Source organism: Prinia subflava, chromosome 2, assembly GCF_021018805.1.
Source record: "Prinia subflava isolate CZ2003 ecotype Zambia chromosome 2, Cam_Psub_1.2, whole genome shotgun sequence".
Taxonomy (NCBI): Eukaryota; Metazoa; Chordata; class Aves; order Passeriformes; family Cisticolidae; genus Prinia; species Prinia subflava.
In genome coordinates this window covers 69,691,272-69,715,505 of record NC_086248.1, presented here as the reverse complement: position 1 = coordinate 69,715,505, position 24,234 = coordinate 69,691,272, and the positions used below count along the sequence as shown (strand labels likewise).

At 38.9% G+C, this 24,234-nt stretch overlaps 1 protein-coding gene across 2 annotated transcripts in view; it reads right to left on the bottom strand.

Annotated features, from left to right (window-relative positions):
• Positions 1-1,586: 1,586 nt before the first annotated feature.
• NID1 (nidogen 1) overlaps positions 1,587-24,234 on the bottom strand; it is a 59,779-nt gene continuing 37,131 nt past the window's right edge. For both annotated transcript variants that reach the window (XM_063390442.1, XM_063390441.1), the window contains 10 exons: positions 23,997-24,140; positions 23,124-23,246; positions 15,674-15,898; positions 14,884-15,056; positions 12,788-12,914; positions 8,672-8,843; positions 7,724-7,881; positions 6,281-6,404; positions 4,901-5,013; positions 1,587-3,438 (listed from right to left, as the gene is read on the bottom strand). In XM_063390442.1, coding sequence (XP_063246512.1) covers positions 3,317-3,438; positions 4,901-5,013; positions 6,281-6,404; positions 7,724-7,881; positions 8,672-8,843; positions 12,788-12,914; positions 14,884-15,056; positions 15,674-15,898; positions 23,124-23,246; positions 23,997-24,140 — 1,481 coding nt within the window. In that variant the 3' untranslated portion in view covers positions 1,587-3,316. The remainder of the gene's footprint in view (positions 3,439-4,900; positions 5,014-6,280; positions 6,405-7,723; positions 7,882-8,671; positions 8,844-12,787; positions 12,915-14,883; positions 15,057-15,673; positions 15,899-23,123; positions 23,247-23,996; positions 24,141-24,234) is intronic.

Here is a 24,234-nt window from a genome sequence, read left to right as displayed (position 1 = left end):
GAAGAAAACCCTGTCTTATAGAATGATACCATTAACTCTCTAAATTAGAAGAAAGAAACTGAAAATTCACATTTTCAGCATGCAAAATACTTGTGAACATTGAAGAGAAAAAAACATGATAGACACAGAAAGAATATCCTCAAGTGGCTAATGCTAAATACGTCATCAGAAGTTGACATTCCTGGCCCAACTGTGATTAAAATAAGAAACTCAGCACCGCTGATCATTTTAGAGGCCAAAGATTTAGCAAGATTCAATGAGAAAGCAAACAAATACAAGAACAGAGAACTCCGGAGTGCCAGCACACTGAGACCACACAAGCACTAGAAGCTCAGCTGGCTCTTCAAGGCCAGCCAGTTAACAAAAGGTGGGAAGAAAACTTGAGGGAACTTCAGCAGAGGCTTATCCTCAAACAGCTCTGTTGGGGGTTCTCAGCAAAGGCAGCCCTTTTTCTCTGCTGTTAAAGGCTGCTTGTAAGCTGGGGCTCTGTAACAGGATTTCTTAGAGAACATGGACATGATGTATTACGGAATGAAGTTTGAGCTATCCCAAACTGGGCCTCAAGTTTGGGCCTGCTGGGCCTCAGTTCTGGGCCTGTGTAGAAGTAGATAAGCCTGTGGTGCAGTTAGAATTTAGGTTAAGGTGTGTGCATGCATTAGATAGGATAGTTAGAGTAGCATCACGGTAGCTACCTTAAACTGAGATTGTTTGTATTCTTTTTCACGCTGAATACCAATTAGAAAGCACCTGCAACTGTAAACTATTTGTAACTGTATATAACCGGCCATTTCGGGAATAAAGGGGAGAATGTATGATTTCACCATATTGGTTGTGTTGTGTGTTGCTCTGTCCAGCTACAGTTAATAGAGACCCTGGCTCCAGGGCTCTCACGCCGGTCCTTGCCTGAGCTGTGCCACAGCCAGGCACTGCACTGATTCAGGTCCTGGCCGCCTTCCAGCGTGGCTGTGGGCCTGCCTCACCACCGTGCACTGGGCTGGCAATCACCGATCCTGGGCACTGTGCCCAAAACTGACTATGATCCATGAGCCTGACTCAGTTTCCCAGCTTGACATCACACCTACTCTGTCCACTGCAGATTTGCTTGGTGTTCTGGTCCCTGGGCTGAACTCAGCTACCCTCACTGGCACTGTCTGGGACTGATCCATGGCTAGAAAAACCACGGCTTCTACTGGCCTAGCACTCAGAAACCCAGTACTGGAGCATTTTTGAGCATAGGGATAAATTCTACCCCTTTTTTATTCTTGTTTTTGTTCTATATTTTTACTGTTAGAAATGAAGTATGGGATAACTGATTTATGTTTACTTGACAGAGGTAAACAACAATTTACAAGCAGCAAAAAGATTGAGCCAAAACAGAACAAGCCCTGTGTTCTTCAAGCACTCTCATGTATTTGTTTTGAAGTATCCTACTGCTTCCAGAATACAAAACCCTAACAGCAGTTTTTTTTCCCCTTATAATGCTGCATATTGGAAGAGAAGTACCATCACTAGAGTTAGCTAAAACCCAGAACACAACAAGAAAATATATTTGAGACCACATATCACTTCCTTCTGCAGGCATGACATTCTTTTTTATAGAAAATAAAAACCAACCATTTTTATTGACTGTACTGTAGATACCTGTACAGAGTGTAAACTTTAATATTTCACCAGATATGTGAATACTTCTGGAGAAAGAGTTATCAAGCACCTTCATTTCAACAAATTCTTGATATTTACAGTAAGACATACCTGATTAAGTGTATGAATAGAATGAATTAAAAGTTATAAAAAGTTATACAAAAAATCTTTAAAATGTTTATATGTTTTGTTGTTTTATGATAAATATACAATTAAAGAGGAAGATGTGACACAGTTAAGACTCAGAATTGGCTCTATTTAAAACTGTCCTTGTATCTGAAGAGGGAGTGAGGAAATGGGGATGTTAGCTTACTGCTCTGATCATGACACCGTGAAATGTGCTCTGGCAGGAGCCTCAAAAGCCCTGTTCTGCTCTGCCACAGGTTGGTTTGCAGGCAAGCTCCCTTCCCAACACAGTGGGGAAATCAAACTTCACTCCCAGATTGGTACTGCTAATTTGACATGTAAGTATGCACTTAGATTTTCCCTCTCCAAACTTACTGGTGATGATGAAAATATCAACTTCACTTTGATTTTCAGAAAACAGTTTTTGCTGTTATTGACCACTGGCACATAAGTGGGGCACCACTATATTTTCTTCTTTTAAGCACCAAACCAGAAGCGAGCTTTCTGAAAATCAGATTTTAACTGCCATGGTTTCTTATGGTTTAAAAAAAGGCATGGCGTGGCTTGCTAAAGAAGAAAGATTGCTAAGATAGAAGTCAGAGAACACTTTGAGGCTTATAATATCAAATATAGAAATACTATTTTAAAACCTCTCAGAAAACAAATGTGACTATCTCTTTAAAACCACTTGTCTCCCAAAGAATCAACATCCATTCTTTGATGACCTATCAGCAATTGTTCAAAATATCTAAATTTTGTTTAGTGGTTTTTAGGGAACTACTCAGGAATCCACCTCAAACAAAAGAAAGATAAATCTCTTTAAAGCTAACAAAAACTTCAAATATATCCACTAAACAGTGTTGATTATCTATAACAAATCATGTAGTGTAGGAAAGGATCACATAAGCCAGGGCGAGAATTATAATCCTTACAATACATGGAAGAAGTACTTCTGTAGTACAGAAGTCAAAAGCTGAGATTCAAGTTTTTGAAGTGAAAGGACTGGTAGTGAGAAGGAATGTGGCTGGGCAGTAAATATGTGCTGTTAATGTGTGTTCCCCTCATCTGTTCATCCTTGGGACCCCCTGATTGTTTCTCAGCTGGAGATAAGCCCAGCCACATATCTGATGGGTTAAGCATACCACTTCTGCAGAAAACTGCTGCACACTCCAAGGTACAATTCAGGATTTGAGTAGTTCCACTCTTTTTACTCTGTTCTGTGTTTTGTTACTTTGATTTTGCCAAGAGACACATCCTCCTTATCTGAGGCAGATGCAACTGAGGCCTCCACATTTACCTTTAAAAGCAAACAGATAATTTTACAAGGAATAAGGTGAAGTTGGACCCAACCTGGGCAGCTGTGTCTTACTTAACTGCTACAAAAACAGCCTGTGTGTGTCTGTGTGTGTGTGTGTCTGCATATGTGCATTGTGGTTTGCTGTCAGCAGCATGGAGCAATTATCTTTAGGCCCTGACCGTGTTGATAGGGGTGAATTGTTTACAGCACATTCCCAAAAGGTGTCTGCTGCTCTAAAGCTTATTTTAATGCTCAGTTTCTTTCTATACAATCTACTCCAACTGTGTTGTCAGGGCAGCGGCAAGTACGGCCTCCTGGGGTGGCCAGGCAGAGGTGAGTACAACCACCATTATTCACTGTACAGTAGTTATGTCCTGGAAAAAAAAAAACAGAGATGCAAAACCTCAGAGAAAAACAAATGCAAGCTCACAATAAAATCTGAAACAGACACGTAGAAGAGATGTTAAGATTTATGGCTACACTAGGGAAACAAGCCATAATGAGATTAGGGGTGGAAGAAAACTATGCTTTGGGCAGATAAGAGTTACCGTATCCCTTGTGTCAACTTGACATTCACATGAAAGAAAGATCCAGATATCAGAGTGAAAGAGGCAATGTGAATCAAGTGGGCTGTTCCTTAAATACCCTTCATAAACTAGCCACATGGTCACAGATATTAGAACAAAGAGAAGTGAGTGAGTAAATAGAGAAGTGCAGCATGGGGACAAAGTCCAAAAGCTACAAAACATCGTCCTCAGATACCAACCATACACAGACAGAAGAATGATCCATGAAAACAAACACAAATCAATTGGGTGGTTGGGAAGTGTTAACATTAAAGAGTAAAATGAAAGAGAATTCAGTGTCAGAAGCAGAGGATCAGAGAGGAAAGGCATCCATCTAGAAAACCACTTTAAACAGACATCAGACATAGAAAGAAATGACACCAAGGCTCTCAATATTACAGGTATAAGCATATACTCAGAGCACACAATGTTGTTTAATTTTACACTGCCTAGCAAAATGGATCTGTGACTTTACTAGTAATAACAATATAACTGATTTCTTAATTACAATATCTGTATGTATTTTTAGGCTCTGAGCCAAAACTTCCACTAAATTATTTTTTATTGCATATATTGAGTAATTTGAAGAGAAACTATCATAAGGGTTTTTTTTTAGTCCCAAAGTAAAAACAGCACAACTCCTATAATTCCAGCCATATTGTAATAAAAAACAGCGAATGCTTCTCCGATAATTTGCTAAGAACGACGTAATTGCACAGTGATACTGCTTCACAAAACCCAAATTATATTACAAGGGCATCACCTTCCTCTCTTCCTCCTTTCAATAGCATATCTGAAAAACTTAACATCCAACAGAGCAGAAGGGCCAGCTCCTTCCAGCCACTCTACCACCTGCTGTTTTCTGAACATTCCTTTTTGAAAAACACTGAATCTCATTAAGGACGTCTGGAAGACCATAATATTTCTGTAGCCTAGAAACTTAATAAGAGAATAAGGCACAAGCCATGAACATAGCATTCAATTTAGAAGAGGATACATTAGCATTTTTAACAGGTCAGATGCTTGTCTTAATCACAAACATCTTTTCACAAAGGATTTCTCCCCCTCCAGTTCTGGTTCCATGTGGCAACTGCTTTCATAGAAAAGAAATTAGGTGGCTTTTAATTTCTTACTAAACAGAAATCTAAGCACCAACCCAAATCTTTACAACCCAAATTAGTTGGCAGCTTATAAATGGGAGCTGCTACTAAGTTCATTTATTCACTAAGGCGTTACATAGCTGTAAAAACTCAAGAATCATCTGGATTACCTCCTGGGCACTGAGCAAAGGCTGTGGTGATTCCGTAGAGTCGGGAGCGCTTGTGAGGCTGGAAGTTATCATTTTCTAATGAAATTGTGCGATCCACTGCTACAACAGCATCCCTGCCATATGTGGGAGAAAATATACAGAAGTGAGATGAAGGTGAAAGTACAGGAGAAAACAAAACAAAATCCAACCATCCCCCACCAACCCACCCCCCGCTTCAACAAAAAAACAGTAAAAAAACAAAACAAAACCAAAAGTGGAGAAAATTTGAAGTTGCTTCTTTTTTACAATTAGCAAGAGATAGCAGAAGCAAAATCCACCAAGACATCACCTTTCCTGGACAAACCTAGTATGTTATGACCTTCACTCTAGGCAGCTAAGAAATTTATCAGGGAGAGACACCTTAATAATTTTGAAGGTACTTCCAATACAGGACCATGTCCCTGTACAGGAAGGATGCATGTGTTGGTAGTTTTGGCACATTTTTCACATTCTTTCCCTCTGGCAAGTATTGTGGTATAGCTGACGTTGCAGCTATACCACAATTGCAATATACTATTGCAGCTACTAAGCATAATAATTAGGGACAATGATGTGTTTCAGGTGGAGCCTGATTTCCAGAAGGAATACAGCTAGTCATAAGCAATCCTTCCTCCCTAAGTATAAAAGGACAGGCAAGTGACAGACCCGTGGCACACTGTTCCTCAAGCCTGTTCTAGAACAGCACTTCCCAGATGTTAGTTTCTAACTTGGAAATCCTCACACACAGTAATAGCTGCTGCTGCTGCAATTGATAGAGGCATTTGGCTAAGAGTTTGCTGACAGAGCCCATAAAACCATTTACATCAAAAATATGTTAAAAATATTTTAATATTTAAAAATATTTATTTTAAAATGCAGGGACTGGATTTTTTCCCAGAAGATAAAGTAAACCTCTAAGACTTGTTCATATGGAAACATTTTAGAGCATTTGTAATAAAGAAAGCCTCATCAAGATAGTGAACACTTCTTTCCCCTTATTTTTGATTGAACATTCATATAATATAGGGCATAGAAAGCCAAGAGTGATGAATGTCTGCCCTCTACAATGCAGCTGCTATAGAGAAACAAGTTACTGCCCACTCCTTTCCCAAGAATGTTCAGTTTTAAAAGCATTTTCTTCAAGGACAAATCACTATGCTAAAAAGTGAAAACTCAGTGAACTGGCAGCATCAATAGGTCAACTCTACTTATCCACTCCACCCTGCATCAGCTATTGCCAGGAAAGCAACAAAACAGGAATGTGTGAGAGGTCAGGCATGAGAAATGCAGTATAGCCTTCAGATTCTAACAGGGAGAAAAAAAGATAAAAGTACTCCATAATTTCTTTAGCAGACAATGTACCTTCTCCAGTCTGTATAGTATAAATTCTTCCCATAGCTTGTAACACCAAAAGGATACTGAATCCCTTCAACAATCTTTCGTCGACCAAGCTGATTAGGGTTCATGCATTCCAGCCTCTTGGTACCTGGATGGAGTGAAACAATTAAGCCTTTGAATCAGAACAAGAGAGCTCTCATCAGGGATGAAAGACAAGCACAAATATGCAAGCATGAACAGCATGGAAAGTCCTGGAAATCTTTCAGTATGATGCTTAGTCAAAGCCTTTCTCCATGTCAGATGTGTGCATATGCCAAAAATTGAATGGATAAATACTCCGGTGCTAATGTTACTCAGCACAACACTGAAGTTAAGGAAACACAGATGTCCCATGTAGCCATGGTCAATGCTCACAAGCTGAGATTCCTGCTATGGATTCCAGAATCCTCAGGTTGGTGTGGTAGCTGACAGAAGGCCTCCTCCTTTCTGGAGGGATACTTCAGCTGTTAACTGGTTCCACCTCCTCTGGAAGGCATTTTTGCAAAGTCTGTTTGGTGAGCGTGTTCCTGAAATGTTTGCTGGGTTGGGCCATGAAGGTGAGACTGCAGGAAGAACATCTAACTAATAGATAAAAACAGAGTGCAAAAAGGTCTGGCTGCAAAGCCACTGCAGGCTGGGAACACTGCTAATGAATGTGAATGCCTGTAGGTTTTCCCTAAGTAATGTGTTTCAGAATTAGACAAAAAAGGAGAAGGTGCAGATGTGAGAACAAGAAAGGAGGAGAGAGAAGGTAACTAGATATAGCAGGAGATACATTTGCAGGTTAGTGAAAGTGTTTTACAGTGAAAAAGAGAGCTTGACCATTTTAGTTTATCCAAAATTTGAAAGGTGACTTGAAGTGTAAAAGCACCTCTACAGGAAGACATCCCTGCCAGAGTCTACAGGGTAAAAGAGAAGCAAGATGCCAAAAGATAAAAATTAAATGAGAATTGAAAGCACACTTCCCCCCACCCACTAGTAAGACACTGTCGCAAAACTAACAATGAGTTTCTGGCAGAACTTTAATCCCTTGATGATTTGGGTGCATTGTTTTTTCAAGACTTGCTTCAGTCAAATATAAGCCAGACTTGGCCTCAGGTTACAGGCCTTAAAACAATAGTGCCAGGATGACATTCTGCAAGGCAGATTAGGTAAATCTGTGTTTTTTCCCTAGTCTTAAACTAACAACTTCTACAAAGCCCTAAGCAATACCTAAAAAAATAGCCACATAGAAGACACACAGACATAGATCTACTGCATTCCTAGAAAGTTTTGTGATCAGAATTGAAATCCTTCAGCTTGCACACAGTCTCATGTGAACAGCAATGAATAAATCATTAAAGCCAAAGGCTATGGCTGTGCATAATTTCAGGATTGGACATACTTACACTACTACTATTATGAAGAAATATTTTAGCCCCCATTTACCTGCATCTACCCAGCACAGCATTGAGGAATAAGGATCAAATGTCAGTCCATTTGGTAACCCAAGATCATCTTTAACAAGAATTCTTCTGTTTGTGCCATCCATGTATGAAGTTTCAATTTTAGGAGCTTCTCTGTTCCAGTCAGTCCAGTACAAGTTTCTTAGGAAGCAGAAAAAGGCTAGAGTTAAGACAGGGACTAATCTCAAAAGATTGTTGTAATTAAGAAAATGCTAAGAACACAAAAGTAACACACAGCCCCTAAATCATTTAAATAAATAAGAAGGGCAAATAATATTGCACTTCGATATAGAAGTTTAAAGAGTGTAGTAAAAATGTAGCAAAAATACTTCCATTAAAAAACAAAAGGAGCAAACACAGAAGAAGAAATGCTTTCCTCCCATTGTTTAGCTTATGGTAAAAATGCCAGCCAAAAAGAGTTATACTGCAACAGTTCTGAGGGCCATTCAAAGTGTACATCTACATTTTGAGTTCTTCCATCTGACTTCCCATCATGTCTGCTCAGCCTAAAGCAGGAGTATTTGGCATACATCTGGAACCCATTTGAAACAATATTTTTCTTTTCAGTGTACCAGGTAAGCAACACACAATGGAATCAGAGTAGTTTTATCCTCAGCAGAGATCTCCAGAGTGGGCTATTAACTCTCTGATGTTTTACTGTTCATAGCCATTTTTTAGTGGTAGGGTTTTTTTCCTTGGACATACATTCTGTGCCTGAGAATATGCATGGCCTCTCAATGGCACCTTGCTGTTTACCCTTTAACACACACACAATTTACTATAAGACAGAAGTCCATAATGCTTGACCTAAACCCAGAGCCTGACTCCATCAGTGGGGCTTTGCATGGAACACAGGTCTCTCCTCAGTGTGTTAAATAATCAGATAAATAAAACCAAGCTTTGCACGTGTTTCTTGGCAACACATCCATACCCTCGCACAGGATCCACAACAATTGCTCTGGGGTTCACCAAACCAGTGTCAAAGAGGATGCGACGCTGGCGCCCGTCCAGCCTGGCCACTTCTATTCTATCCAGTTGAGAGTCAGTCCAGAAGATGTTGCGACCTAGATGATCTACAGCTATCCCTTCAGGGCTTCCCAGGTCTGCAGGAGAACAGACAAAAACATTCGTAGGCATTATTATTCTCAATACACTGTGTCAGCCTCATAAGGATAACCTTTAACAGAGATAAGTTTTCTTCAGTATTCTGGCTGTGGTCCAACAAAAGCTACTTTATATCACTTGGAAGAGGAACCTGCATTTTACCTCAAAGTTTAAATACACAAAACCCTCATAAAGACAGAGTGAAATGTTCCATACGGAGCAAACTTGCCACACATAGAAACTGTACTTGGTGGGGCAAACATAAAAAGAGTTGCTAACAGAGAAAGGAACAGCAGATAGCGTCAAAATCTTATTCTACCATCCTTAGAAGGCCATATAATGGATTTTATAACCTTAATATTTCTCCTTCTTTAGTACTGGCATACACAGCACCCCTCTGAAAACTGAATTCATGCTAAGTTTATCTGATGCAACAATTAACCAAAATCAAATTCTAAACACTAGAGACAATGACATTAACTAATTGACCCAATCTAGATCCAGTTCTTTGTTTTTGCAGAGCTATTCTTTTTGGAGCACATTTTAGCACTGTATCCACACAGTTTTTCTTGGACAGTGAGTTGTTCCAAAAGGAACAGGAAATAGCAGATAATGACCTTAGTGCTCTAGCATTAGTAATTTCTAACTTGGATGCAGATGCAGAAAAAACTAATAAAGCTTAATTCAGCCACTATGAGAAACTGCTCTGTTTTTTTCAAGGTTCCATTGAAAAAAGAGCAAGCAGGCCATGTGGAATTTAAGGAAGCTAAAGACAAGTTACAAAAACAAAAACAACCAAACCTATTTTCATTCAAGTTCAGTTCCAAAAGAAAAGGAAAGAATTGTACATGGTCAGTCCCCAAAAGAGGCGAGGTGACCCTTTATACCAGCCAGCTGTTGAAAAAAGCACCTCTCAAATGCTGATCCACATACCAAATGGAATGTGGCCCATTAGCCTTCTTTTAATTCTTCAGTTTATTCACTGACAGCCATTAAACAAACATTATGAGACACAAGCAACCTTTATGGAGAAAAGGCATTTGGCCCAGAACTTCGGGTAGGGCTCTCTAGACTTTGCTACTGTGATGTTGCTGTGAATCACAGTTGCACAATAGTTCAAGCATCCTCTGCTCTCCCACTCAAGTGGATTGCACTTACCACTTTATCTGCACACATGACATTTTAGATTTATATTAATTGCTGAAGAGGTGGAAAGGAACAAACAAGATGTATCTCATTGTTTCTGACTCACAGCTCATGGCCAGAAGGGAGGGGCGGTGGGCAAGAAAGTAAATGTTAATCAGGCATTTCTTTACTCCTCCTGAGGGCTCTTGGGCACACTTTGACTCCATTATACTGACTTTACATTACTCCTGTCATTTTCTAGTGCTTCTGTGGAGCTAAACCTGTCAGCTGCAAGAAACCACCTCATATACATATACTTCAGACCCTCAAATGTTCCTAGCTCTTTCCTTGCTAATGGAAGAGTCTGCTGAGGGTGGCCTCATTTTGAGGTGACGGTGGCAACAGTCCCCAGCCTCTGGGATCAGAAGATTACTGACTAAATGGCACTGGAGGAGCTCCCAGACTCTTTTAAGGAACAGAAGACAGTAGCAGACAAAAGATTTGCTGTCACTGATTCCTAGGAGCCCTTGCTCCCTGACTACTTTCCTTGTTTCAATTTCCTTATGTCAGCTATATGTTAGGAGATTTATAGAAGCCTACAGTAAATGTCCCTTCTGTGTGGTTGATAATGAGCCAGAAAAAACTAACCCCCATGGAGGGAGGGGTAAGAGAATATTTAAAGTCTTTCTTTATCACCAGTGTTTTCAGAGGCAAAACTGTGTTCCAGCTATATTGTCATCCAGCCTGACACAGTCCCAGGCCCTGTCTCTGAGGGCAGGTTTGTACAGACACACACAGCCGACAGGACTTGGAGCAATTACCACAGAGGAAAGCTCTCCCTTCTAATGTGCTGCCACAGCTGCAGAGCTGAGAAAGCCTCCACAGCCTATACAGCTGCAGGGATAAAGGAGAACTGGATGGGGCTCCACAATTAAACAGTGTTTCTGCAAAGCAGCACAACTTGGATCAACCCACAACTTGGGTTTAAAAAAACCCAACCAAAAATGTAGTACATTCCACAAAAACACACATGAACTGAAGAAAGCAGCTGGAGCTCACAGGAGGAAGAAGGCAAAGATCAAAACAAAACAAAACAAAAAATCTCATGAGTCTTCTGAAGGGGAGGCATTTTGCTATTTCAAGATATTTGAAAGTTTCAGTTTTGGCCTGCATAGAAGATATCCATTTGAATGCTGAATATTCAATATTATTTTGATCTGAATCCTTATTGAAATGCCCATTAACATACAAAAAATAAAGTGCAACATCTCTCCCAGCCTCTTCAGGAAAAGTATTCACATCCTATGCAACCAACAGAACAACAGAATTAATGAGAAACCTTCATACATACAATATTTTTATAGCAGATAAAACTCATGAGGTTTCCATGTGGCATTGAGGCATCTTGAATTACCTTAAATAATCAATCAAATTTAGCTGAAATCCTTCACAAATAATTTCCCAACATTTTATACATTGCAAGAATTTTAATGCCTACACACTCTCTCATTAGACAGACATTCATATCCATATAAAGTTTTTGGCAATAGTAATTTCCCCCATTTTAAAAAGTGCAAATTCTGAAAAAAATTCATTAATAGTGCAAAGTGAAAATCTTTTCCCTGCAGAGTTTCTAAGTTGCACAGACAAGCACAGGATTGCACTGCAGTTTAGAGTCCCTTTCATATTAAATATGTTGGGATGGAAAAAGAAGCCTTACAAAATATCTTAGCCATCAAGTGGTACAGAAATATGAAGCTCCATAACTGCTGGAATGGTTAGGAATGGCCTTAAGCTCTCCCTTTTTTCTTCCTAGGACAATGGTAGGATCCAAGCCACCCCCGTCTGCATCTGTCTGCTGTCCCTAAGAGCCTGAAAGAAGTCTCACCAAGTGACTATTCCAAAGCACAAAGTCCAGGCAGTGATTCTCTACACATCCAAAGAAAACTAAACCAAATTTATTGTAGAGTTTTTCAACTAGCTGATCATTTTTCTAAAACAATTGCATAAGTTTTTGTAAAATGTCTGCAAAGGATTCAAAGCAAAGGTGACCTCTTTCAGTATCTTGACTTCACAGGTGTTCCAGGACCTTGAGGACAACTAGCAGTTAAAATGTGCCTCCAGCTGCTTTTGCTGTTGTTTTTTTTTTTTTTTAATGACACCTCCCCCAACCATTCACTTTGTTCTCTAAACCTGTCCTTCCCCTTAGCCCTTTCCCCTCAGTAAAAGGGTTTAACATCCAAGATGCATGGGCTTGCACTTAATCCTTGTAATGAAAACTAACTTGGACTGCAGTGAGCTGCAGTCTTGAATGTAAGAACAAGATACCAACTGGATAAGCACTAACTCCACAATACCCACTAGTCTAATTCTCAAATCCTTGAACAACTACAAAGGGTAAAAACCAAACAAGGTGGATTTACTCACTTTCTGTGTTACAACTTGAGTGGCAGGCATGGGAAAATCACAGCTGAAATGGTTTCTAACAACTTTTCAGCTGTTTGATCCCCAAGCCAAGGAAGAGAGAGCAGTTCTCTTCAACCTCCTGTTTATGCTCACCAGTCCTTTCTCAGCAGAGCAGGCAGCTGACAGGCAGAGTTCAGGAGAGAAAAAAATACTACATATAATAAAATCTCAGCTATCTAGTACCTACCTTGTTTGCCAGAACTAAAATCAAAGACACCATCTGATGGTATTCCATGTTTATATATAAACAACTTTTAGTCAGCTCAGGCAACACCTAGGAAGTACATATTACTAAATTCAAGTCTACTACTGTTCCTAGGGAGTAGCAAGAGAAAGAATTTTGTGCTGTTACCTGTTTTGATTATGGTTGTTGGCTCCCCACCATGCAGGCTGGCCCTGCTGATCGAAGGGCCGCTGATGTCTGTCCAATAAACAATCTTGTCCACGCAGTCATAAGCAACTCCAATAACAACTCTGTCCTGTTGGACAACAGGCAAGCTAGATCAGCTCAGGATAAACAACAATTACTCATCAGCAGCATTAACTTATTCTTTTAAGTCTCAAGCCTGAAGAAACAAAATTCTTGGGGGAAGGTGGGAAATGGGGAAGATAGGCCGAGAAAATCATTGGGTAACAGTCATTGTCAAATATCTTAGAAAAATACTTCCAGTTAAAAATCCTTTTTAACTAGCAGACATCATTCACCATTATTTCAAAGAAGCATTGGAGATACTGAGCTGAACAGTTTGTCTGACTTCTACAGCTTCACCTGCATACCCATCTAAAGAAAGTTCATATTGACATTTTACTGTGTCATTCTTTCATATATGTTTTTCCTCTCATTCTTTCCCTTTAAGGGAGAATAATAACTTCTATCAAATCTGAGTTGCACTGACACCCAAGTCATCCATTATGGTGGCTGCACTTCCTATACAGCACCATTTGACTCTAAAAAGTTCTAGCAAAGTAAGATTTTAAAATAAAAGATTAAACAAATACTACATAAATCATTCTGGTGGAAAAAGTATTCTCAGCAAAGAAACATTTATATGCAATTTTCAGGCAGAAAGAAGATAGGACTAGAGTCTGAGTTTAGAGTTCAAACTCCCTCCTCCAGGCAAATCAAAGAGACTCTCAGGGTAAAGCAACAGCTGTACATGGATTCCCAAGTCTGTCACTGTTGCTGTGCTTGCAACACAGTTTCTTAGAAAGATGTTCCAAACCCATGAATTAAAACAGATGCACTTATTCATCACCGTGCATTAGCTCTGTGGATTGCAAACAACCTAAACACCTCTGGTACCACTTTGCAAATACACAACACAGACAACACAAAGTCAGCAATGCTAGCAGAGACCGAAAGTTTCCTTTTAATTGAAAGTTTCAAGAAAGAATTGCATCTTATCTCTTGGAAGTTCTTTCCTCAAGATACTTCTAATTAATTAATTCAAGTTAGATCAAGTAAATAATAAGACTAGGTGTCAATTATTCAGAATCATGTCACCTTCAACCTCGTTACATCATTTTTATACAGCATTTTACTTTTTTTATGTTATTGCAGCAGCACTTTACATAAGGGACAAAACCTTGATTTTGCCCTTACATCACAGAAATTTATAGTATTATTTAATGAAGTGAATCTGTGTAATATAGCCAGTATTTGATTTACTAACTACTCAGTATTATATATATGTATATATATAAAAAGAGATCAGCATGCTACTCAATATTGACATCTATTATAAATAAAATAACACTGGAATGAAAACAGAAATCCTAGGCCTTGGGCAAAACAAATGAATGTGTTGAAATTGCCAGTGAAAAGGGCTGGCATGTGACACAGGTGGTGGAAAAGAGAGGTTCTCAGCATCGGGAATTCATTTTCTAGGAAAAAAGATTCTCAAGACAGTAGTAAAAAGCATGGGAAAATATCTACCACCCATCGGGCTTACACATGGGGAAGGAAGCAAAAAAAAAAAAGAAAGAAAAATACATGTGTAGCCAAGAATTGGAGACAACTGACTGAACAAAACAGGAATAGATTAGGAAAAAACTTAGGAAAAAGCTTTGAGGGAGTAGGAATGGAAAAAAGGGCCTCTCCACCTACTGCTACTGTAGGTGTCCTAAACTTTTGTACCAGAGTTGGAAATTCAATAGAAGTGTGAATAGAGAGGAGTTTATATCAAGAGCTACTGGAAGCATGTGAGATTAGATTTTTGTCTTGTAATCTATTGGGAGCCATTCTTTAAAAGGAAATTTTTTTTTCTTCCATACCTTAGATTTAAGATTTTTGACTAGTCAGGTCAAGAATTTTCAGTAACAAATTGATGGCATACTGAAATTTTAATGAAGAATAAAAATTATGATTTCACTTTAAATTATCGAGTAGCTTTCATCTTTGTCAAGGATCTTCTAAGAAACATGGACTTAGTATAGTAAATCACTTACTGGAATGTGCAAGAGGGCTTTTGCACCGTTTTTCTTCATATTGTTTCCCTCTAGTGGGACATGTTCAATTTTACCACTTTGGGCGAAAAGCAAGTGCGTTCCTGGCGGCAGAGGTACCGTGTCTGGTCGAACAGAGGGCCCAATGACTACAGGAGGAGCGGCTGTGCTCAGACCTGGTTAACAGAGAAGGAAACAGATGGGGAAAAGATCAGCTTGTACAGCACAACAAGGCTCCTTATTATTTGCAGAGACACAATTGCAGTCAGGCTTCTTAGAAGGAAACAGCCCTATAAGCAGACATTAATAACTATAATCAGATGCAGAAAGCTTCTGAAATTTTCCCCTTGGCTGACAGGGAAGGAGCAATTGACATAATAGGTCTTTTCATGTTTGGCTCTGAAATTGCTCTTTGCTTCAAACGTTTAGAAAAATCTATCTTATTGTGCAGCTGAAGTGAGGAAGACGTAGGAAGGAATATCCTTCATTTCCTGAGGCAAGTCAGCTCTTACAGCTCCCAGAGGGCAGAGATTATCTGGGCCTCTCACTGTTTCAAGGCAAGGAAGAAGCTAGAAAACCCCCTTCTTATTCAGAAGCTTACCACAACTGTCCAGATGCCCCGGCTGAAGGAAAAGTGTGTGTTAAGGCATGAGACATATCACCACTGGGACAGCAGAAATCTGCATTTCTCCAAGTCAGTGCTGTATCTCAGGGAAGGACTAAGCTCCACATTTGGGAGACAGTGCACTCAGATGGAGAGATACCCACAAGAAAACTCCTTTCAGCCACTTACATGGTGGTCGAACTCCCGGACCGCTTCTGGTGCCATCAATCTCATTTCCATCCCTATCCACACACCAACAATATCCACTGCCAGCATGGCACTGAGTGGGCAGGTAATTCCCATGCTCATCACACTGGGGAATGAAGTGCCCAGCTCTTACATCCCTTGGGAAGAAAGCACCTCCACTGCCAAGAGCTACTTCGCGTTCATGCTGGCATTTGGTCTTTTCTGCGTCTGGGGAAGAAAAAATAACAGAATAAAACAAACCCCAGTGAATATTTCTGTTTTAGCTAATAACTACAGTCCATGAACAGTTAACATATGCTGACCACCTATACACAAGAATTCTTACCTCTAGCAGAACAGGACACTGTTACAAACCTTGAAGGTATGTGACTCCAGAACAGCTTCCAGTCTGCCCTATGTAAGTGTGACACATTTGCCTTAAGCTTGTTTAATCTTTTACTGCCTAATTTAAAAGGGAACAAACAGGTCCTCTACATCTTCCTTCATTCAAGGGTCATAAACAGAAGCTAGAAAACATGGTTGTTCTTCTTGAAGCAGATGAGCATGAACATTCTGTCTGACTTTTGACCCTGATGTCTACTCACTGGCAATTATCCATTGGCCTTAAAATGTGACTAATTAGACAGTCCTTACAGCAGCTGAAGGTTTTTCTGTAATGCTAAAAGTCAAGACATCTTTCAAAGCCACAAGAGAAAACCACAACATGAGGCAGAAGCCAAATTCTCTACACATCTTAGGAAGTGATGCAATTCATTGCTATGATGTATATTAAGTTTTTAAAGTTCAGTTACGAATTTTGAGCATTCATTTCATTCTTCTGGATGTAAGAAAGGAATTGCAGGAACAGTTTGTCCACTCCCTGGTGAAGCACAGAGAAACATACCATGCACATTGGCTAAACCACATGCATATATATTACTGCAGAGACTACAGAGGAAAGAAACTTTTCAGATGTCAGATCAGGACATTCAGGGATCTGGCTCTATATGTTTCAATTTTACAAAATAGGCTGAACTAAAATTTACACCTTCTTATTATATTATCTATGATGCAGTAGGAAAAGTCATCTGGATCAATAAAGCTTCCAGAAGCCAAACAATACAATGAAATTAAAAGAATACAACAAAAATAATGTATTTCCTTCTCCAGACAAAGATTGGTTTTACCATACACTTGAGATCCCTGGGAGAGAAAGATGTAATTATGGAAGAGTATGCTTTCCCTGTCAGTGATTTCTACAGACATTTAGAAATACTTAGCACAAACTGTCTACTCAAGAGTCTTTAACATTATAATTCCATTTATTCCTTTCCTTGTTTTTACACTGCCTGATGGACGGGATTAATTTGGTGTGGCTCAGACTAGACTGACCCCTGAGCAAAAAGCTAATCCCATGCATCTACAGACTGTTGTGGTGCAAAGCTATGTTCTGTAAAAAAGAAGGGAGGATTTTTATTAATATTTAAACTAGTTATGCAAGCAAAAGCCTTGGACAAGTTTCATGCACCTGGACATAATTAGAGAAATATAAATGACTGGAGAACAGCTCACTGAACAACTGAAATATTTGGCATTGCTTTTAATGTGGGTGGTGGAGAGCCTTGAATCAACCTACAAAACCAGGCCCGTGGGAAAGCCTCCACTATCTGTCTCAAATTTTTTTTTCATGTATTCAATGTCCTATGCAGCATGCAGGTAAAAGAAATGTTGACTCCACTAAACAGATGGTTTTGCCACAGGTTTTTTTTTTATTCTTAACTCTCATTATAGGCACTGCTCATGGGAGAAAGTAGGGGGAACACAGAGTATAGGTAAACTACCCCATGCATATTTTTGTCCAGAGCAGAAAAAAAATTCATAATTGCATCCTCTCAGCTTTGAGAAACACTATCAACTCCTCCTCAGCAGGATATAAGAAAAAAGGTAGAACCTGTTCCTTTTCTTCTTTGCATAGGAAAACTCATAAAAATAGGGTATATACCAGCAGCTTACAATTTTTTAATCCATATTCTATATGAATTAAGGAAAGGAGGGTGTATACACTCCCAGAGAGGACCCAGTGGTTACACATAAAATACACTAGTGTTGTTGGCGACTTGAAATATCAATATCTGTTCTAATTTAAAGACAATGTTCATATTAATATCTGCAGATTTTACTCAGGAATTCTGATTGTATTTTTTAAGAGAACTTATCTTGCACTGATCAAGACCAATCTCACAAATGGTCTACCTATGCACTTAACAACACTAAAGTCAAAAGACTTGTCAAAACAAAATAATTTTCAAAATTAGTACTGAATTTCTAGAAGACAGAGCATATGACTGGTTCTTTCTAAAAAACCCATCAACACTGAATTTTTACTTGCATAAAAATATTTGCATCAAGGAGAAGAGGCTCTGATTTTGCAAGTTTTAAATTGCATTAATTAACTCTTTGAAATTAGCCTAGGTATGACAGAGGTTGAAAGATGAGATTGACACAACAAATAAAGCACATGTCCTGCCTTGATGAGCTAACAGCACAAGCTAGACAAAAGGGGTAACAAGACGGGGCACATATTTAAGCAGCACAAGGGTTACTTTGGAAGGCAGCAACCAGACAGAAACCTAAGAGCCAGTAAATTTCCTTCACTACCTAAATTTAGCAGCCTAAATGTGGTTTCTTAGTGAGCTTGCCTTTAACATAAATACCATATTATTTCATCCAGTCAAGACTCTTCAAAGATACAGAACAATTACCACTAGGAGACTTCTCTGATCTCGTGATTGGCATGGAGAAAAAGTCCATTAAATACAACTGGTAGTGCCAACAGCAAGTAACACCTACCTGGTGTAAAGGTGCTGTTACACCTATTACTGCACCTGATTGTAGTAAATGAAAAACAAGCCATGCCTGTTTCAAGGCTCCATATACAGGGATAACTAGCCCTGATTTTTAGGAGGTTTTTACCATTCTTGAAACCCACATTTGAAAGGCAAGGCAAATGATCATGTCAACAATGATAAAAATGGTATACACCAGGATTAGCTCATTCTACCAGAGATGAAACAACTGGTAAAAGCAGGACCTAGGTAATTGTTGGTGATGAAAAAAAGCAGGGGTGACATCAGCTCTTCATTCACAGCAGGATCAAGTTACAGTATTTTTTAGTGTATGCATTTAAACATTACCAATTGGCATTTGCTGTAAAATTAAGTAAAATCCCATCCTCACTGGGTTTTGGTGCAGTTGATGCTTGATTGCTGAAGGTAATACACTGACCTAATAGCTTTGTGCTTTCCTATGGAGCTCTATTTATGCCCACAGGACTGTAACATATTTGAAACTAAGCACTTAAATTGGCAAATAATTAAAAACTGAAAGAAATAAGCTGAGTCAGAAGTCAAATGTCATGAAGTAGGGGAATTTAGTAAATTCCCATATTACCTTAGTCTTGCTTTTAAATTTCCATATTAAGAAATTTAATTCCATCATGTGGATTCCAGAGGAAGATATACAACCATAGCTTGCATCATTTGTGGAAGTGAAACAGGCCACATGAGAAGAACGGGACATAAATGCAAAGTCACACTGCTTGGAATAAACTGTGTAGACAAGCCTCTAAAAATAGACTAATCTTTGAAACTACAAGCTGAAAAAGATATCAGCAGATCACAGCTCGGTGCTGTAGGGCTTGTGAGAGGATATTAAAAAAAATTTCAGCATATACAGAGGGAATATACAGGCATAGAGAAGAATATGAGGCTGGGGAGATGATTCAGGAAATACTGCATCCAGCTCTGGCAATCACAGTTCAAAAGAACAGTGAGAAATTCAACAAGTGTACAGGAAAATGCTCCTAAGATCCAAGCTGCAGAGCAGAACAGAGAACAAAGGTGCAATGCAGAATTTGTGTCCCGTGGAACACAGTACGAGTCAGACTAGATATACAGAATGGTGCATCCTGAACTTCAGCTAAATGTATATCCTTCTTCAGAAGAATCAACTTGTATTTGATGAGTATTAAACTTTTTTTTTCATTTGTTTAACAAATTACCAGTAGCTATTTGGATTTTAAAAAAAATCACTGAAATAGATTATCAAATTTGTAAAATTAGAAGTAGAAAAATCACTGAAATTTGTAAAAATGAAAATGGAAATGAATATGGAAAGATGAGATAAAAAATATGCACGTACACATTTCCCACATGTGTGAAGAAAGAAACAGAATGGAGTAAAAACTAAACTACAGCCATATACAAATGTTTGAGGTATTTTTAGTCATAGAGGATTGCTCTTGTAGCAGCAACGTAGAAAATGATTTATGGACTTTCTTTAAAAATATGGAAGCTGAATAAAAGGATGAGAAACCGAGATGTATGGACTTCTTTTATTCAAAGAGTTTTATTGACATTTTTAATTGCTGTCCTCAGATGCTGGAGAAAAGAAAATTAAAAACTCAAATGAAAAAGCTTGCCTTTGTCCCTTTGTTTTCCTTTGTAATTCCTCACTTACAGTTTTGTCCTGGTAAGCGTGTTTCTCATGTGAAACCAGTTGCACACAGATGATCAGAGAATAGCTCTTAACAGTTCCTAGTTCCAAGAATCCAGGCTTGTTTCTGTTTAGTAAACAGTGTCTGGGGTCTGCAGGGGTAGGAACACTCAGACATCTGGTTTTTTTGAAATGGAAAAATGAAGCGTGAGGAAATAATGAAGTACAGGCTTTCTTAATAGCAGGGAGCAGCAGGACATTCCAGCATCATTAACTCCTTCATTACCCTGCCAGTTCACTCCTACAGACATTCCCACGTGTGTGACTCAAATCCATTTTTCTTGTTAGTTTACTTGTTTCAAGAGTTGCCACTGAGATTTAACAGTAGGTTCCATATAAAGACAAAGACACCAAGCAAGCAAGGAATTCTACACATGGGTTGGAACAGAGAACAGCAAAAAGAACTGAGTATTTGGATGAATGAAATTTCCATGCTATTAACAACCAGGAAAAACTTCAGTTACTACACTGAGGCTTATTAGATCAAATCCTCAGTGGGTAAAAACGGGGAGAAAGACTCTTTAATTACAGCTGAATACAATACAGCCTCCTTTGCAATCTCCATTCTGAAGCAACTTACTTTACAAATTGAGTGTTAGAGTAAACTAAACTACTTCTGTGAGGCTTCAGGAAGTATAGTTTGTTTCTGTCCCTGGCAATGATTAACTGATGGATCTATCCATTCTAGAAGCACTAAAGCTTTAGCAACAGATGACACCCCAAGGGCAGCTATTGTTCTATTAACTCCATGAAGGGAGCAGTCACTAAGTTGTAAACATTGCATTGCTGCAGACTAGCTGAGCAACACAGATACTTTGTACTTCAGTCACAATTCAGCAAAAGTGAGACTTCTTATCCACACAGATCTTTTTTTTTACTGCTCAGAACATTTAATGAGCAGAGATAATTGATACAAGTGTTTCTAAAAGCCTGTCTTCCACTGGTAATACAAAACCGTGTTAAAAAAAAATTATCAGTGAGGCATATATGAAGACTAACAAAGCCTTGCAGACCTCCGCCCACTAGAACAGGAGATACAAAATTCTTAAAAATATTTTGTTACTACTATTAAAATTGTGACATGGAAAAATCCCCATTCAAGACATAATTGTGTTGAGCACAGAAAGTGAGGAAGTGTACAGGATAAGTAGGAAATAAAGTTACTACAAAATAATACCATGTGCTTAGCAGTTTAGTAGACACACTAACCACTGCAAAAAAAAACGGGGTTAAGAATAACACAAAAACCCCTGCAACTTAAGTAAGCCATCACATATACTCAGAAGAAATTAATTGTGTCCTTGTAATAAAGTTAATTGGTTGCTTGCAAATATCAATCTACAAAACCATCTGTTTCATCTACAAAGGGCATGTGGCAGACATGAAAGCAATGTTTTTCCTCTACAGTTCTGCCTGAAGAACTGGAAGCTTTAAGGTTTGATTTGCTTCAAGTTATTCACATCAAATTTCTCCTCTAGCAGAAATAATTTTGTTTTTATCAGCTGGATAGTTAACTAAATATTTTGACACAGGTCATAAACACCAGTTAGTTCCTCATTCATCTGGTAATAAAATGAAAATACACATGGGTGATTATGCATGAAATGTTAGTTAAAAATTATAAGACTGACAAAGTGGTGAAAGCTACGCCTCAGAATTAAACACTTCAAAACCTCCTGAAATTTACCTATGATATAAAAATCTACAAACACTGGGTGATTTCACATAATGGGTTACTGTGTACATGGTGAAGTGTCATGTAAATATGATCTAAAACTAGAATCACCTTTGTGATTCTTTTTCTTTCCTCTGTGCAATCCTTTGCTTTTTGGTTTCAAAAACTGAGCATCTAATTGTAGGGAAAAAAAAGGTCAGAAATTCAGACTTAGGGAATATAGAGGCAAGGTAAAAATATTAAGTCTCAGGTAGCAATATCATGCCACACAGAGAAGCACTTTGAAGCAAGCAGGTCAACTATTAAAAAAATCCAACAAAACAACCCAACCCAAACCCCCAAACCCTTTCTTTCCTTTTGGCCCTAGGATATTCTTGTTTCTCTTGACTGCACAGTTTGATTTTCAGTCTGTTGAGAAATGCCCAACAGCAAGAATCTTAGAGGAAGAAGAACTGGGTTTGAATATACTGAGAAGTTAGGCTTTATTTCCTGGATGAAAGATTCACCATCTACAAAACCTGAGTGCTGTCCCATAGGTTTGCCATGCTGTTGAATTAAAGTAAAATAACAGCACTACTTTGTGCTCTTTCTTCCCTTTTTTTTTAAGCATAGCTTCAAGTTGAGTTTTATACTTCAAGCCCCCAAGTACAAGGGTAAAGAAGTGTGAGGGTAAAGAACTTTCTCCTGAATAGAGAATAAACTGGATAAATACAGAAACAAGTAAGTGCCAGCTGGAAACTGTAGTCTTTCTAGACCTACAGGTGGCATTTAGGCATCTAGATCTCACTGCAGACAAGAGCCTCGTGACTTGGGTCTCATTTTTCACCTTTTTCCTGTAAATATTGCATTCATTTGCATTGCCAAAAATTCCAGGTATTTTATGGTAAGTGATTACTGACTATGCAAACCAAATCACCCCCACAGTCAAACCTTTACACAAGGCAATTTCAAAAGATAGTATCAGCTTGGGGCTGAAAACTGCTGAGGATAGAGTAAACAAAACATAAAATGGGACATTGAACAGGATAACATGAAAAAGTGATAGCAGTCATGATACAGTTTTGACATAAGCTTGGTAAAGTCCTAAACTTGAAAGACTTGAGAAGAATAAAGACACCAACGTGGCAGTGGGTACTGTTTCAGAAGGGAACCAAACTAAGATACATATCCTCCAAATCCCAAATTATATTTCTGGTCCAACTTTCAAGAACTATAGAATTTTACCTCCTAACACACATCGGAAACCATCCCCACGATAACCTGCCTTGCAGTGGCAGCTGAAGGACCCAGGAGTGTTGTAGCAGAAAGCATCTGGATGACAGTGGCCCTGTTGACATTCATCTACATCTGTAAAAGAAAAGATCAGTCTCAGGTGACTGTTCCTTCTGATGGACAAGTCAGAGCGATGAAATAAAGTACAAACCTGCCACGTGTTCAAGTTCTTATTTTAGGGTATCTGATTAGACATACAGACAGTTCTTTGGAAAATAATCTAGTACATAAATGCAAGGGAGATAAAAAAATGAGGCTAAGGGGGAAGCATGCCTGTATTTTAGGTTCTCTATCTCAGCAAGTCCCAGGATTCTCCTATTCCAAAGGGTAACAGACATAATTAAGTTGCACATTATTTTAGACATATATGTCCATATTTCCCAAAGAAATTACTTACCATAACGAGAGAAGTAGGATTTGACTAGCCACATTTCCAACACGTAATTAGGTAAAGCTGTTCCCACATTGCTCTCAGACTGATATGAAATAGGATGCAATTTTTTTACATAGTCTGAGTGTTTTATTTCACCACCTTAGTAATTTAAATCAATACAATGCAAACAGTTGCAGCAGACAAAAGTCTGTAGCTGCAACTACTGAAATTTCTGCAGTTATCTCATCTTGGACCCTCTATGGACCTAACTTGAAGAGTAAATTCAAAAGTGAGAGGAGGAAAAGAGAACTGCTTAATAACAATTCCTGCCTGAGGGACTCAGACTATGAAATTTCCTACTTGAAATGACAAGTAGGTATAGGACACAGCAAAAACCAGCCCAGTAGTGCAGTGAAGAGTACAAAAGCCCCACAAGAAATGGTGCTACCCACCCTCACAGGCGCGCCCATCTCCGGAGAAGCCAGGGAGGCAGGTGCAGACATAGGCAGACCCTCCTGTGTACACACACTGAGCACGCTGAGGAATGTCACAGTTGTGTGTGCCCCTCTGGCAGTGGTTTACCACATACTCCACAGCTGCAGGTTAAATGTGTAAGAGAGGAGATGAAAATCTGAACTTTCCTTCACAAAGTCTAAGCCTCATAGTAAGCTCATACAAAAGAACAACATC